Source organism: Aythya ferina, assembly GCF_964211825.1.
Source record: "Aythya ferina genome assembly, chromosome: 6".
Taxonomy (NCBI): Eukaryota; Metazoa; Chordata; class Aves; order Anseriformes; family Anatidae; genus Aythya; species Aythya ferina.
Genome location: NC_140303.1, coordinates 30,808,176 through 30,826,216, shown reverse-complemented (window position 1 = coordinate 30,826,216; position 18,041 = coordinate 30,808,176). Strand labels below are relative to the sequence as shown.

General features: G+C 38.4%; 1 protein-coding gene across 5 annotated transcripts in view; it reads left to right on the top strand.

The window, feature by feature from the left end:
• The window catches only part of THSD7B (thrombospondin type 1 domain containing 7B), a 316,607-nt gene that overhangs the window by 168,102 nt on the left and 130,464 nt on the right, over nucleotides 1-18,041 (top strand). For all 5 annotated transcript variants that reach the window (XM_084524236.1, XM_084524235.1, XM_084524238.1 and 2 more), the window contains 4 exons: nucleotides 4,053-4,244; nucleotides 7,756-7,987; nucleotides 10,804-10,919; nucleotides 17,563-17,695. In XM_084524236.1, the coding sequence (XP_084380362.1) occupies nucleotides 4,053-4,244; nucleotides 7,756-7,987; nucleotides 10,804-10,919; nucleotides 17,563-17,695 (673 nt within the window). The remainder of the gene's footprint in view (nucleotides 1-4,052; nucleotides 4,245-7,755; nucleotides 7,988-10,803; nucleotides 10,920-17,562; nucleotides 17,696-18,041) is intronic.

Here is an 18,041-nt window from a genome sequence, read left to right as displayed (position 1 = left end):
CTTCTCTTTTCTTTCATAATTATTACACCCTGACTGTGGAAGGCAAGGGATTCAATCTTTACTATCTTGAGAATATTATCTGTTGAACGGCTGTGGTGATCATGGCTAGCATGAATCAATTAACAGCTGTAGCTCATAAAATGCAAGCATAAGTTCGGTTTTACAGCTAGTGCTTTCCAAGCGCAGTTTTATTAGCAGAGGTTGGTTGTGGTTTACACGTGGATAGAAAGAGTTTCCCAAGGTTCACCCCAGTCCGAGTCCCACTGAACTGCCACCTGTGTGTCCTCAGCATCAGGATGAAGCCCTAAGTCGCTCGGTCATCATCCTCACCAGTCCGCCCGTTGTATCTGAGTAATGGCTGGAGCTTTGTGCTGCTCAGTATTACGGCAGAAAAAATACTCTTTGGAGTAAGCATAGCTCCCTGAGACTAATTCTGGGCACTTTGCCAGTGTCAAGGGAGAGGAATAAAGATGAAATGAGCAAGTAAGTAACACCTGAAGAGAGGCAATGAAGACTGTGGCAGTAACCCCTGGGGTAGGATAGTTTGGATGGGTTGGATCCATTCCAAGCTTGTTAGAGGACTCCACAAAACCTAAGACCCCCCCCCCCCCACACTTTTTTTTTTCCTTTTGCCTTGGGTGGGTATCTTTACTGATGAACAGTGCTCTAAGTTTATTACAACCTCACAGAAATTTGTGGGCAGGAACTAGTTTCCTATCAGAGAACTGTTGTGGGCTCTGAATGGGAAAGACCAGGTACCTGAAGAAATACTGCTGTGCTCTGAGCTGCCACTGAGTTTAATTCCTGGTTATTACAAGAATAACTTCACTCCAGTGTCATCCTTTCTTATCTAAAAAACTTGAATAGGGAGCAAATTTGCAGTTGTCATTGTCAGTGCTGTCTCTTCCCCTGTTTTTCTTGAAGGACGAGTGACTCACAAAAACTGGCATCCTTGTCTGCCACCCCACAGCTCTCCATGGCTGATTTCAGAACTTCATCTTGAGGTCTAAACACATACTTGGAGGGGAACTTGTATTGCATTTAGATAATTTAGGTGCTTAAAGCCTTATTTAGCACAGAGAGAAATCTTCCTGTAGAAAGATTATTCAGAAGATCCGCAATAAGAATTACACCTTCAGGGTACTGGGTGGACAATTTGGAAGCTCTGGGGAAGTTAATCTTCCCTGTAAATCTGTGCCAATGCATAAAGCACTTTTCAGATGTATCCTGTTTGAGCAGTTTTCATGGAACATGAGAAGTATTATTTTCTTTTGTAATATATGATAGGCTTCTGAAAATTCTCTGCTGGGCAGATGGTACAGAAGAACGGTGCACCTCTACGTTAATGTCAGCCAGTAATTAAACCTGAGCACAGTGAGTAGAGCTATAAAGTAAATCAAACTGAGTCTTGAATTATACTTCCATGCACTTGTTGGTAAGCTCTTTATAACAAAAATCAAATATTCATTTCATCGCTGAGGAACTATGAATTGCAGCCTCTGGTTGCAGTGGTGCTGTTGCTGTCACTTGTTATAAATCAAATGTGAAAAGAAATCATGGAAAGAAGTGGAAAGCAGATTTTGCAACTTTGCCTCACTTTCCCTCAGGGTGATTGCTCCAAAATCTGTGGAATGGGAATTGGGGTATGCAAGTGCATGCTTTTACCTAGGCTCATGGGTGGACGAAGCCACCCCACAGGAAACCTGAATGTTTTGAACCATCTTCCAAGTGGAGTGCTGGGTGCTTGGAGGCAATCTTTGTAAAGTCATAAAGGTATCAGTGTAAGGACTCCTCTGGCTTTCGGCAAGTAGGACTGTCTGTAACGCTATGTCTCTGGCACAATCTGATTTTTGGAAATAACAGTGCCAAGTCCTGAATTCATTGAACTTCATGGAATTCCCTTGCCATAAAGCCCATGGATAATGAAGATAACTTGCACAGGTGGAGGGAAGGGATGCGTACTTGTAGGACCAATGTCTGTGACAACTCCCCAGGCCATGATCCATCTCATCCCTGTCATTAACTGCACACTTCCCTGTGAATGTAAGTGAAGGGAGAGGAGGATGGATGTTTTACAGTACTTCACCAAAGCTTATAATCTCTTGATTTTACTGTACCAATGACTCCTAAAATCAAGCCTGCCCAGGGTACCCTCATGTTATCTGCTGCTATACAGGCAAGCTGTCAAAATGTTAGCAGGGCTTTTGACACTGTGATGACTCAAGGGAACTGCTGGAATAAGGCTTACGTTCTATTTATTTATTTATTTTTACACTATTTTTCTCTGAAGATAGTTCTCAGCATTATGTGAGCATCCAAAGCAACGGTGGTGATAACACGCTAGTCAAAGCAAATGATTGATTAAGCACGGTTTGCACGGGATGCCAAATGCAGTACCAGAATAGGCTCGTGCTGCTCAGGACTTGGGGCTGTCTGCAAAGGGGGTGTTGGTCTTGATTTTGTTATTCAGCAGACTTGCAACAAATAGTGCTAAAATGATTAGGCTTATCAAGCCCTTCCTGATGAACATAGGCAAATGCAAGGAAAAAGGACTATAAAATATTTTTAAACATATTTTGCAGTCTGATTGCCTGCTAGGTTCTCCGTTACTTCTTATAATATGCTTGGAAAGTTTTATTTGTGCCTTGAGGGCGATGAGCCTGTCTTCATTTAGGGATGCAACTGCAGATAATACGCCGGTGCTATTGACAGTTTTATGCAGTTTTGCTAGCAGCCTCCTTCTCTTATTTACTCACCCGTACAAGTATTGTCTTGCAAAAGCAATACAGATTTCTATCCTCCTGGTTATAATTGCATCTTGGGCTGCCTCATTACAGACCCTGTTCCTCTAGAATGAGGTGAAAGAGCCAGTGTTACTCTGCTGTTGCTATTATAAATTTAACTTTTTTTTTTCCTACATATAATTGAGCTTGGATAGTCATTATGTTTTTTCATAGATCTATAATTAAAGAAACCTCGAAGGAGAGCTTTGTAGCTATTATAAGGGCAAAAGAGGTAGTATTCAATGTGAGCTTGTTGTTTATAAACAGGAAGATTTGAGCCTTCTGAAATTTTGGATTTTAACTGAAAATTCATGAGGGTCCAGAAACACTAAGCAAGAGAACAGTGTAGCAAAGTCAGCCATATCTGTTCATTTGAATTATGTTTATTAAACATTGGGTGTAATTCAGTACCATAAGAGGTATGTTTTGTGAATATTTATCAATTATGATATAACATCTACATAATTAATACAATTACTGGACATTTCCCATGTTATTTAGAAAGTAGAACTCTATTTTACTTTTTAAAGCAATAATCCCATGTGTTGTATGCCACATTACACCCCTCTTGCACACTTTGTTCTGCTGCCTGTTCTGCCAGCTCTTCTTTTGGTTGGTAGGCTTTTCCCTGCCACCCCCAATGTCCTACCTTGTTGAAAGGGATTTTGGAAAGATGTATGCTTCTGGTCCCAGTCCGTTAGTTCATCCCCACTGAGAGTATTTCTTCCTTAGACGAAGCTGGTACAATAGAGCCGTTATATTGGATCTCTAAATGTTTGTGTGAGAAGCACACAGAAATGGTATGTGGTTAGTTCTAGTGAGGTGGCAGGACAACGACCAAAACACCTATCAGATACTTTGTTCTGCAGGAAGAAGAAAACTGTCTTCTGTGGGGGACCTGTGTAAAATTTATATTGTGGAAAATAGGTTCTGTAGATGGAGTTCACTGGAAAATATAGGGCTTCTGATGATAATTGATATTACAGCTTTTTATTGATTATCACATTCCTCAAGCTTGTGTACTTTATAAAGTGGACTGTAGTCACAAAGTTACACACAAAGCTTAAAACACTTTTTTTTTCTCTGAAGAAATAATTTAGATGTTTGTTCAAATATTATACTTCCAAGCCTGAAGCTGAATCCTGCGCTCTTTTGCGGTATATTCCTCCACCGTCAGGCAGACATTTGATATAAAGACAGCCTGGTCGATACACACCATTGATATTAAAGCAAGTTGAACTTCCCTCTGCTTTGTTTTGTTTGCTCTAGGTGAAGAAGTACCCCATCACCTTTGCTCAGAGTATCCGCGTCCTGAAGTCATGGCTTGTGAAATCCCTTGTGCAACAGACTGTGTGATCAGCGAGTGGTCCCAATGGTCCCCGTGCTCCCATTCATGCTCCAGTAAAAATGCCGAGGGTAGTCAAAGCAGGAGTAGGTCCATCTTGGCCCTTCCAGCAGAGGGTGAGTGGTAAATATTTTGGATTAACCACTATTTAATGTTTTACTTGTGTTCTTCAGCCAAATTATTTAGATCAGAGCTAATCCCAATACTGAAGAGAGATAATACATCTTGTCTGTATTTCATGCCTAGCAACTAGCAGATGATCTTTATAGGCTTGAGTCAATACATGTGTTACTTAGTGAAATTTTGTCATAGTTCAAAATTATTTGCTTTAGCCTATGAATTATTATGCATTTTAGGGCCAGATCTGTGGGTGAATTTATTTCAGGAGAGCTACGTCCTATACTAATGAAATCGCAGCATGACATAATCTTACCATGCAAGTGTTTTCATATCAAAACATATTAGTATCAATTTAAAAGAGAACAATGAGCTGTGTAAAACAGGGAAATAGAAAAAGACCTATTTCTTTTATTCGTGCAGACCTAAAAAGTATTGGCCTTCCCGTTTGTCTACTGAAATAAGTAAACAGCTCTTGATGAATTTACATAATTTCTGCTGGATCTTTGTGGACTCATCATGTACCTGGATTTTAATGTACCAATATCACAGTGATATGATTTTTACACAAAGTATGTCTTACTAGAATTATAGTCTTCTAACTACAGTCACACATACAACAATTCGTTTACGTGTTGGTTTATTTCAAAGGATTTGAATAATATCACACTGAGCACATAAAAATTCATAAAACGTGAGCAGGTCGAACAGACTAAAGCCTTGTTGACACAACAGAAAATATCTCCTATTGTCAGCACTATGTGCTGTTAATCCAGCAGCAAAACACTTCAGATGCAAATCTAGTCTAGGACAAGCTCTGTTAAGTGCTGTTTTGTAAATTATCATTAAAACCACCCACTGTTTCTGGGGCAAAGTTAAGGACTTGATCCTGCAAACCCTTGCTCATATGAATGGTCTGTACTCACATAAACATCCTTATAAGCACTTGCAAAGAAAATTGGGACCCTTCAGGATGTAAACTGCTATATAATTGTTGATTGAATGATAATAACTACTACTAAAAAAAGCCTATGAGTTAAAGAATAATTAAATTGAAAAATAAAGTTGGCTTCATATTTTCTGTAGTGGGAACACAATGCAAATGAGAGACTAGCATGGAATTATGAAAGTAGAGCAAAGGCTGATCTATTGCTAGGACTGAAGAAATGAATCCTAGAAATCCATTAGCTCAGTGATCTCAAGAATATGTAGTCTGAACCACACTAAACTAAAAGCAGCAAGCTTTGAACTGAATATTTCAACCTTCTTAGAAAGGAATAATTAATTAATAAACCAAATACTCCACATTTTTCTAAACATCTTTAGCAAAGCATAAAATGTTTTACCATGCAGTCATACAGCTCATCAGAATTTGGGGAGACTGAATTTTAAATGAATTTAATACTGTTATCATTGTAGTACTAAGGTAATGTATTTTCTGACTCTTTCATATCCAGCTCATAGGGGAGCCACCAACTTCTGTTGAGGTCTGCTAACCATTGCAGATCATATTTCTTTTGTCCTCTATCAGCTGAGACAATGTTGGGCTTGGCTGTGCTCTCAGGACTTCTGGATGCCATCTTGTGGGGTGACCTCAGTTCAAATCCTTTGGTCATTTTCCCCAAGCCGTTCACAAAATCCCATTATTTGAAACCAGGAGGCAGTTGATGAAACTAGAAGAGGTTGCTTTGAAATCAAGTTTTAAAAGATATTTCTTAGCACAGCAAACTCCTGAAACTTGGTGCAAAAGGCGAGTGTGGAGGCAGCAAGTCTCAGCAGATTTAAAATGGATTAGAGGAACTGATGAACAACAGGTCTATAAAAGGTCCATAAATGTCTTCAAAATGGGCTAAACAGGTGTGTGTTGTCCTGCTTTCCTTGCACAAAAGTTGTGAATGAGCTGCAGAAAGTGGCCAGGCTCTTGTGCTTTTGCTGAACAGAATTTCCTGCTGCCACTTTTGCAGGCAGACTGCTAGGCTGAATGAACCATCAGGCATTTCTTATGTTCTGAAATTAAAACTCCCTTATTAGTCTTGTTATTTTAAGAGTTCTTCCTTACTGTGGGTATTTGGAGAAAAGAGCATATCATTTTTTCCCTGGGAAGCCCAAATTTTAGGTTAGATATTTTTTCCCCTGTCTAATGGACAAGATATTTTGCCATTTGCTTTTTATTTTCATTTTATTTTATTTATTTTTCTTTTTTTTTGGAAGTGTGCTCAAATACACAAGAGTATATCCAGTCTGCAGTTTTCCTGCCAAGCAGAAGTTTTTCAGGAAAGTGAGATACCCAGGGGCATTTTCCACTCTATCATTGTACTAAACCTTTCAGACACTGAACATGATGTGGAACAGTCCATGCTCATGAAAAGAAGAAAAAGAGGACAGTAATGTGGTATAATTATCCAAATCAACATGCTAAGAAATTTCTATCCCTCTCTTTTCTCAGTGTTATTGTGGCTGCTTGGGGTCATACCTCATTTGAGAAGGCTCAGTCCTGCAAGGTGATGAGCATCCCTTTGAGAAGCAATATGCCTTCATCTCCTGTTGATTTTAGTAGGGCATAAAGGCGCTCTGAGCCTCGTGATATCTGGTCCCAACAATTCAGTTCTTTCAGAAACCTGTAGCTTTAATTTGGATGCCCTTTTGCTGTGTCATAAGTTGCCAGTTTCAGCCTCCTGGAAGAGAATGGTTTTGATTTTAGTCATTTTTACTTCTTTCTTCCTAAAATGACAATGCTTACTGTTACAATTTCACTGCATTACTCTAGCTTTTGAGCTATGAACATCTGCAGCTTTTATGGAATAAATTCAGGCTGCTGGCTGGAGTGTTAAGGCTTCTGGGGAGACTGTTCATACTCCTCTACTTTGTGGATTTCTTACAAGTTGTTGACAAAGTGCAGTATCTTAGAAAAATCTTTGTACATGAATTTGGAGGATGCTGCCTCGGTAAAGAAAATAAAAGGCTTCAGACTCAAAGTCTGTCTTTCAAGTTTTTCCCACTTGATTTGCAGATGTGGGTATCAGTTGGTATTAACAAACCTCCATCAGTATGGGTTAGCACGCTATACAACTCTGTGGCTATAGTACAAGTATTACTAAGAGATATTCCTCCTTGGGAAATTAGCAAGGAGTATGAGCATAAAAATAATGCTTAATTTGTCTTTAAAGCTAATTGCATGTTTGCTGAGTGATACTGCCATTTAAATGGAATCAACTTGGCTGTGCGTAGGAGTATCAATAAGGTAGCTCAAAAATATGCTTTGCCTATTTCTGTTTCCATTATGTGTTGGAACACAATTTTATGCAAGGCTAGTTTAATGGGGAAACAATATTTTAGAAAGTTGTTATTGCAGCCATAAAGGTCAACAGCTTTATTTAAGTTTTATTTATTTATTTTTAAATGGAAAAAAAAAAAAAAGTTAAGTGAACCTATCACATTTAATTTTTTTCCGTGACTTCCTTTTGCCACATGTCATAAGATAAAATATTGTGTTCTTTTGACACTTTGCAGGTGGAAAAGCTTGTCCTCCTGACAGAGTCCTTCAGGAGCATCGTGCCTGCAATGATTACCCATGTGTGCATTTCTACTGGGAGACTTCTCCCTGGAGCTCTTGCTCTGAAGATTCCCTGGTTGCGCTGAATGCAACCTTCAGTTGGAGTGGAGAAGCCACTTGTGGAGTGGGCATACAGACAAGGAAAGTCTCCTGCATGAAGAGTAGTTCTGGCCATGTTACACCTAAAAGGTATTCAAAGAACAGTCATTACCAGTATACCTTTGTCTGTATAACTCAAGTGATGATTTGTAGTTACACTACGTTAAGTATGAAAGTATTTTCAGCTAGAATCATCAGCTTTAGTAATAATTCTATTTCTGGACTAATTCTCCAGCTACTATGCCATCACTACTATATAAAGTTTACTAATAGGTAACAAATATGAATAGCTATCTCATTTTTAATTTTTATGTGTAAATCTCCCTCCCCCCCAAATGCATGTTTTTAGTGCCATTGATTTTTTATTTTATTTTATTTTATTTTATTTTATTTTATTTTATTTTATTTTATTTTATTTTATTTTATTTTATTTTATTTTATTTTATTTTATTTTATTTTTTTGCTATTATTCTAATTCACTTTTTTTTTTTGCAAATGTTTTTCCTCAAGGACAGGTGTGAAGAAAATACAAAGTGCATCCAGATATAACATTCATGAATGCATTACTAGCAATGCTCTAATGAAATCATAAAAAAAAATAGTTTGCATTACATTTACACCACAATGAGAAAGAACAATATATGTGATATATATATATAATTCAGTTGATTTATATAACTTTTATGATGGGATACCAAGACATCAACATTATGTATTCTGAAGTTCAATATTCTGAATTTTGCTTTGCTTTTAGTAAATGAGGAAAATAAGCAGCACAGATGTTTTCCCTAATATCAAAAAATCAAGACACTGCTAATTATTTTTTCCACTGATAATGAGTCTAGAGACTTACAACTGAGTTTCATTTCTTATTGTAGCTCTCAAAACAATCCTGTTGGTATAAACAGACTGTGTTGATTTCAGTAAAGTTAATTAAAATTCTTGAGGTTAATGGGATTAATTAAATAAAAGGGAAGAAATCTAGTACTCATTTATATCTAGAATCTATTGATATGCTGCAACTTTGCCTAATTAAACATATTGTTTATAGAGCTATGTAACATCTAAAATAGTTGTTTGCCCCCTCCACTTTGAGACAGTCTAAGGGGAAATGGAACTGAAGGAGGAAGTAAGTAGTCACATTATGTGTCTGAAGGGAAAAAGTCATACCAGAAGATAAGATTTGTGTACTGGAGCTTTCAGAAAGGGGCTGTCCTTGGCTTTGGTGTGGTAGCTTCCACACCACAGCATTCCTTGTGTGATGGAAGTAGCTGTACCAGAGAGGACTTCTGAGTCCCTAAAAGAGCTTCTGACATGCCTCTCTGTATGTTGTTCTTATAGAGATGGATGCCTTACAAATGAAAACCTTAGACATCTTAAGAAAGACAGTTCTAAATCAAGGGATAAAACCAATACGAACTCGGTGTTTCTGAATTAAAGCGGTATCTGTTTACTATCAAGGAGGGTCTGGATGGTTGTGGTGCTGCAGGGTAGGGCAGTCCTCCTTGGTGAGGGCACTAGCACTGGGCTGCATGCACTGCCCTTAGAACAGATGCCTGGGGTGAGGGACTCTGTGGGGAACCCAAGCCCTTTGTACCGAAATTGCAAATTGAGGATTACTGAACCAGAGCAAGATATTCTGCTGACATAGTTTATGTTTGAGTTGATGAAAACTGACCTAAAGTAATGTTGCATTTAGAACTGCTGCAGTGAAAGTCTACCGTTATGTGACTTCAGAAATTGGATGTATTATGTAAATTAATAGCCTTTGTATGTTAGCATAGTGAATTTTTTGTATTCTGCATTTTTCCTGATTTCATAAAGAAAAATTACATTGTATTTGAAGAAGGTGCAAGGCACAGAAAGCTGAATAAAACTAGAATTACTACAAAAATATATTTCAACACGTTACTAACCAGAAACAACATAGAGATAACAGAATTCTGCCCTCTAGAATAGTCATACTTAATGAGTACAAATGCCTCTCTATATTTATCTTCTTTTAAATTTTACCTTTCAGTATTTTATTACCATCTCAGTAACAGAATCATGACTTGAAAGATTTTTTCTTTCCTAGCTTGGCTTAGTGGCATGTTCCTCTTTCAAATGTGGTCATTTTGGGTTGCATGTATTCCCAAGTATTTTTGAGTGATCTTTCTACTAGAAATTGATAAAAATTAGAAAAGGGTAATTCCCTTTCTCACCACCTACTTGAGGAGCACAATATGCCCGTTTCCAGAAAACTGTCCCTTTTCTACCTTTCTAGTTTTCAAATATTAATCGTCTGTCTGGAACCTTTATTAGAATATATGCTACATATTATTCATTTAGGAGTTAAAAATCAAGAAAAAAAAATCACATTTGTTTTTCCTGTACTATGGCTGCAGAACTTTCCAAATAACAATCAAGGCCTCAGTTCTGCAGGCTCCTGCTGCATAATGGGAAGGGAGCACAAATATGACTTTAAGCTACTTTTGTACTTCCTAGCAGCTTGAAAGTAGAGGACATCAGTCTTTACACACAGTTGCAAGCGTTTGAAGGCTGTTGTATGTTGTGTCAAACAGGACTACCTTTTAAACATAACTACTCATTTTCTTCGGCAATAAATATATCTGTGCTGCTTCAGTGAGCATTGTATTTTAGGCATCATAGGTAGTGTTACATTTACTCTGCAGTCATCAGACCAAACAACATTTTTATTTTTTTTTTTAATCTGTGCAAGTGTGCTGAATTCAGTTTGGTAGCATGAGTGTGAAGGGGAATAAAAGTGAGGCTTGTTGTGAGTGGGAGCGATATCTTTGGTGTGGCAATACACTCCCAGCCCTGTGAGACTCTTATGAGATGAACATTTCCCTGCAGATTTGGTGTTTATTGATGGCATGGTATCTTTGCATTTGAACTGATAGATGTCCAGATTCCACCAGACCTGAGACTGTGCGACCATGTCTCCTCCTCTGCAAGAAGGACTGCATCGTTACGCCTTTCAGTGAGTGGACTCGCTGCCCAACAGCATGTCAACCTGGTAAGCCTTTAAAAAGAGAACAAAATTCTGGGCAAACTGTTACATTCATAGCCATGGGGAATGGAATGATACGGGGGCTGAGGTCTTGAGAAGCACCCAGGCATATGACGTCTGCCTTCACCTCAGAGTTACTACTTGGGTTTGGCAGCTCCCTGGTCTGCAGGATTTCTTCTCAGTTGTATTTTTTGGCAGCAGAAGCTGTTAACAAACCTTGAGCATTTCAGACAGAGACAGGTGGCTGCCAGTGCGGACAACACCAAACTGGGAAATGCAAACACCAGTGGGCAGGGATACACAAGTGGGTGGAGAGGCAGAAAAGATCTGCAGAGACGCAAACCCTTCTTTTTCCCACTGTGGACTTCCCATCACCTTGTACTTCCTATGGATGCCTACAAGAGGGACACAAAGGAATTTAAGATTCAACATCCAAAGCATTGAGGGAGAACTCCTTCAAAGACAGAAGTCTGAGGCCATGGTGTTGTATGGATATTTGAGGAATTGCTTCATTATATGAAATTTATTTCTCCTGACCAATCCAGATGTATGCACAGAGCTGTGCAAACAACTCTATGTTTTTTCAAGTACCATACGTTTCTTTGATCTAGTTGGTTAGCTTTTGTATGCTAGGTGTTTAGCAAAGTTACTTTATAATGATCTACTGCAGTTTGTTTTTTGTTTTCTGTTTTTTTTTTTTTTTTTTTTTTTTTTTTGTGGCAAATATATGTGTTTCATTAATTGTTCAGATGAAAGTCATCTTAGTTACCAGAGTATTTCCTTTTTCTTGGCAGCTTCCTTGCCCTTCAAAGATTCTCAGTGGATGCTCTAGCATAGTTCTTGTTAGATTTTACAGGAAAATGAGTTGCTTTCTAAAACAGTGAATCCTGTTTTAATTAGCAATTTATTTTTAGACTTTAAATGAGCTGCCTATGAAGAAGTAGAATAAATTACCTGGCAAATTACTTTGTTTATTAAATAATAGTCTACAATTAAAATGAGAAGAAATTAATTATTTAACCTTCTTGGCAGTGTTATCATTTTAATATAATTCTAAATTAAAACTTCTTAGATGGGGGAGTTTGCTTTCTGCTAGATCCATTATTGATATGGCTGCATTGCAAGATCTTTTTTTTTTTTAAATTTACATTGCACAATTAAAACCTCAGCATGATAATGAAATTTTGAAACCGCTATACGTATGTGGGTTGTTTGGGGTTTTGTTGTTTTATAGAAAAGTTGTATTTAATGAAAACAACATACAGATGGTGAATTACTAAGCACATCAAGCTGGAGCAGGTATTGCCTGGCAGATTTAAAATTAAATGTGTACCAGCATAAGATCAGAGCTTAGACAAACATGCAGTCACTAAATCAGGTTTACACAGAACTTTACCAGTTAAGCTGTTTGTAGTTTATCTGAGAAAATGCATCCAACTTTGCTATTTAACAGTAAAAAAGCTGACATTTTCCCTACATTTAAATGTCATCAGACAACAGGCTGTCTTCTGCCAACGGATTATCTCATACCTCAGAAGTGTAGACAGCAGTGAACTTAGGGCAATAACAGATGGACGGACAACATAATTCACAAAAGAAGTGCAATTGAATCAAAACACCTGTTGGTGAGGCAGAATGGAGAGGTTGTTGCAGGTTATTGATTCTCTGCCATTTCAGATGCTTAAAGGTGACAACTGTCTACCACAGCCTCCTATAATATATCTGTTTTAATGGGTCTTTGAGGATGAATTGAAACAAGAATCAAAGACTCAACATGGAGGTTTCAGAAAATTAAGTGGTTTGAATGAGGAGCATGTAGATATTCCTGCATACTCGATGGTCAAGGTGTCTGGTGAGGTATCTGCTCTCAGCACAGGTGATGTGCTCTCTGGTTTGCCAGCATAGCTTTGAAATGAGATTAAAACGAAACAAATCTCACAATAAATAAAATTTTTCATCTCCCTTCTGAAAATAGATGCTATCTGTAAGTATCTTTTCTCTTCTGGACATTGGTTATCCAGGGTTGAAGGTTAGCAATTTCATTGTTGCTTAATTCTCTAAACAAGTTTACATGAAATGTTAGGCCATATCTATCAAATTTATTTCTATGACTTAAAACTTATTTGGAATGAGGTAGAGTGAAAGTGGACAAAATGTATGGCTTGCCTTAGTAAGAAATTCCAGTGACCTTTACCTTGTGTCAGACAGTTTTTGTCAAGGATCTGCCACTGTCAGTTCTCATAAATACTCAACCAGAGTTGGTCAAACTTAGGCTTATGCTTTCAAAAACTCTTATCTGCACAAAAATACTGGATACAGATCTGATTTTGGCAAATAAAATCTTGGAGAGTCTGTCCCATTTATTTGTGTACTTGAAGACTGGTGCCGACAAGTCTGTCCCCTTCCCTCTAGTCAGGAGCAAAAAGGATGAAGCTGAATGCTTCCTGTAAAAGCTGGGGCAGCAATTCCATCAAGAGAAAGCCAGGCCTTAGAGTAGTGAGCAAGAAATTTGTACCTCATCTGACAGTGGGAATCCACCTCTCCAAGCCCTGAGCAGTGTGCCAGGGAAGTCGTGGGGGTCAGATGGAGAAGAGGTGAAGATGCGATAGCAAAGGAGGAATTAAAAGAATAGATTGATAGGAGGAGTCATATGAGTCTTTGTGTAAGAAGAGACCGGAGGTGGTGGGACAGGAAGATGGGAATAGAAGCAGAGGTAAGACACCCCCAAAACTGTCAAACACCATTATCTGAATTGCAGAGTCAAAGACATACAAGTTGACTATTTTGAGATCCTGGGGCTTGATTTTTTAGGAGGGCAAACAGTCATAACCTTACTTGAAATCAGCTAAAGTTTGGTTTTAAATGTATAGTCCTACATAACGTTAATACTTTGGAAAATCAAGCTATAACAATCTTAAATGAGATATAAAAATTGCGATCAGTAACATTTGTAAAGAAAGCTATAGAAAAGCCAATGAGGAAATTCAATTTTGAAAATGGGGTTTGAGTAATGTGCAATAAATGTTGAGGATAATTTAGTTTCTTGAGGTAGAGAAAATTACTATGGGAAGCTCATTTGGATTTGGTACTGATTAATCGGAAGGAAATGGCTAAGATTCTAATGGTGATAGACAATTTGAATTAAAGTCATCACAAAGAAATAGAGTTCATGATTCTTTGGAGAAGGGAAAACTAGCAATATCAGCAGGACAACTTTAAAAAAAAAACAAATTTCAACAAACTCAGCAAATTGCCTGCTACACCTCTGCAGAACATGTTCTATGCAGCCAGGAATGAGGAAGGTCTGGAACGTACCAAGAAAGACCAAAGGTCTCGAGCCCAACTGCACTCTACTTTGCCACTTTCTATCCTGAAACCATTACAATAGCTAGTAGGGCCAGGAGCACAGGGAAACAAGGTGTGCATAGGCCTGTATATGACTTGTGTGTTCAAGCTTTAACATGTGAAGAGAAAACATCTGTTTTTACCTCTTCTCATCATCAGAATTGTTCAGGATCTTGATTCTTTTTTGATGGCCAAATTGTTGTGCAAAAATTAGAAACAAACATATAACTGAGTGTGAATTTAAAGGAATGCCCAAAAGCATAGTACCTGAATCAAGAATGCAGATTAAGTTATAGAAGAATATTAGGTTTCAAAATAGATTGGATAACAGAAATAAATTCAAAGTAGAAGCCAAATGAAATACATATCCATTACTTACAGAGAAATGAGGAAAACACAAAACAGGGAATATGCAATGCTGCTGTTGTTTCCTGTCTGCAACCAGGAGAGGAATGGACTAAAGAATAAATATTTCAATAAATTTGTTGTTTCCATGTCACTAGGGCTGTGTGAATAGAGAAAGAAGTAATAAGTAATGTCAGAGCATCTGGCTACTGTCTTCTGGGTGAGAAATTGCTAAGTCCTAGAGAACTAAATAAAATGCAAGCAATCTCCCCCACCCCAAACAAACAAACAAAAACAACAACAAAAGAAAGGTCAAGGAAATCAAGGAAATTATAGATTACTCATCCTAACTTCATTATATAGAAAGAAAAAAAAAAAAAAAACCAACAAGAATTAGTTATTACTTGAGATGTAAACATTTTAAGAATAAGATTATGATAAACTGGCCAGTGTGGATTTGTTGAGAACAAATCATGCCCAGTAAATTTAATCTCCTCTTTCAACAGCATTCCTGCACTAACTAAGGGAAGCAGTAGATTTTTGACACATGAAACTTTTATCAGAAAGCTAAAGAACAGTGACTCGAATTAAGTCACTGTAAATGGGTATTCAGCTGCTTGAAAAATGTCTCAGTGAAGATCACTGTGAATAAAGTCTGGCTTCCTCTCCTTTACTGTCCCCCGTTGGGTATATTGATACAATTCCCCTAGCTGCCTTCTCTCCGTGTTGAGCAGTCCCAGCTCTCCCAGTCTCTTCCTGTGTGTCAGACACTTCAGTCTCTGCATCATCTTTGTGGCTGTTCACTGAACTCACTCCAGTACATCCACATCCTTCTTATCCTGTGAAGTCCAGAACTGGACACAGCACCCAGATGGCTCACCAGTGCTCAGGAGAGGGAAAGGATCCATTGACCTGCTGACACTGCAGCCCAGGATGCTGTCACCCTTTGCTGCAAATGCACATAGCTGCCTCATCATTAACGTGTCTGTCAGGACACCTTGGTCCTTCTCTGCAAAGCTGCTTCTAATCGGTTGGTTGACAGATACCACCACTCTTCAGGATCAAACTGGAATGTGAGCCAAGGAGAGTTCAACAGAAAACTGTTCTTGTCCCAATTCTATTTGGTATTTGTCTGAACAATTCATCTGTCTGAGTAATAGCATTAGTGGATGGTGCTGAGCTGAAGGAGGTAGCAAATAAAATATATTAAGTGATACTGAAATCTTTGAGAAATTTTTCAAAATATGACTTGGGAAGGAAAAATCAATTGCACGAAGACAGAATGGGAAGTAAAGACATCAGTACTGTGTCAGGCAACTCTGGAAATACTACAGACTACAAAACGAATGAAAGTCAACAGTTTGAAATGCTATAACTTGTGTTGGGCTTGTTAAATTCAATGGATGTGTGTGTATACCACTGAAGGTATTGGTATGCTGTGCACTGGTGAGGCTGCAGGTGGGATTCCTTGAGCACTACATTGTAGGAAGGGGATCAGTCAGAGATGACTGAATAGCACCTATGAAGAACTCGGTTTGCTTGGTTTAGAGAAGACTTAGAGTGTATACAAGCCCCTAGCATTTCATAAAGACTATCTGTTCACCAGACAATGGGAATAACATTTGTTATGTCTAGTGCACAGAAGATTAAAAAAAGCTTGGCTTGATTTATAGAAGGGATGATTTGTATTTGATTATAGGAAAAGGTTCTCCACAAGTAGTGGGCCCGTCATCTGAAAGGAGACTGTAGGAAGCTGTAGGGCTGCTTTGGGTGGTGGAAAGACAACTGACTTGTTTGAGGCCGTACTGAAACCAGAGGGAAAAATTAAGTTTCTTTATAAGCTGTGATGTGAAAGTACTAGGAGGGGGATTGCCCTGAGTGTGCTTACCTTGCCTCAGGGTAGGGTACTGGGGTGAGCAACCTTTGGTGCCTCCCGCCAAGCCCTTCTGTAGTGATTGCACACTGATAGCAGTGATAGCACACGTGTGAGTGAAGGCTTGTATAACTGATATTTTTGGAGCCAAACATTTTCATTGGACCTGTACTTGCACTTTGTGTCCATGGCGTGATGTTTCTCTTCTGCTCTAAAGCACTGTGATCTTGCTGCTGCAGCCTTGTCCTTATCTTGGGCTCAAACATAATTCTCATGTAACATTCTCATGTAAATTACAGACCACTATTCACTCTTAGACAAATCCAATGAAGTCCAATGTCATAAGACAGGTTTTTCTGGCCTGGAATATTTAAGTTCTATTGAGACCCCTTTTCTGTTTTGCAGTTGCTGATGTACACAGCAGTTACACCAGCTCTCAGATACTACATGTACGTCCCTCTTACACAGTCAAGGATTGTGTTTGCTTTAGCTCTCAGGTCACACTGGTGTAAATCCTTGCCTTGTCTCTTGAACTGCATTCTGTACCACAGATTGTGAACTGTGTTTCCAGATGCATTGACCTTGTGCATAATTCAGGCTAAGCAGAGAATTAGCCTCTGTTGGTTGCGATAGTTTTCTTATCAGGAAGTTATCACCTATAATTTCTAGACACAGACAGATGGAAGCAGCCTGAGACCACCAGAATATGTTTTCAAGAACAAAATCTTCCATTGTAACAGGTTTCTTTTTCTTTTTTTTTTTTTTCTCTTGCTCAGGTGTTTAAGCATTCGCTCATAGCTATTTTCTTGTCTGATTTGATGTTCTGTAAAAAAGCCATTTCTGATGCATCTCTTAAGCTGTTAAATTATCAACCTTCCAGGTGCTGCTCTGCTGAACTATTTGTAATTTTAAAGCTTTTGATCCAATGTACCATTCCCTCGCTTCTTTGTCAGGGGTCATGAGAGCCAGAGGGCTCACAATTTCAGAATATAAATGTAACGCGAGGATGTTTTTATCCAAGACAGCTAGATCACTAACAGAGGTTGCCAACTGTGTCTGGAAACCATTTTTTTCTTTGTTTTACAGGCAATGCTACAGCAGTTAAGCAATCCCGGTATAGGATTATCATTCAGGATGCTGCCAATGGGGGACATGCATGCCCAGACACCTTGTATGAAGAAAGAGAATGTGAAGATATTCCCATCTGTCCAGTGTATAGGTAAAAAAGATTAGCTTTGAATCAGTTTCTTGCTAGTGGGTTTCCAGTTCTCTAGAAAGTAATCTTGTTGGATCATCCTGCACAATTTTCACTGGAAAATGACATAGAACTGGAAAATGTGAGGTTATAATAATAACACGATTAGTAATAACAATACGTAAATAGTAATTTTTGCAAAATACGTAAAAGTAGAGATCAAGTTGGAGTTTTGAAATTATCTGGCTTCATCAGAATGAGCACCAACAGACACAGCTCCTGAAAATGGTAACTTCAGGGTCTGAAGTGTTTAAGGATAGTTTTACTGGGAACTCCCCCCTCAAAGTACCTAAAAATCAATGCAAGCTAT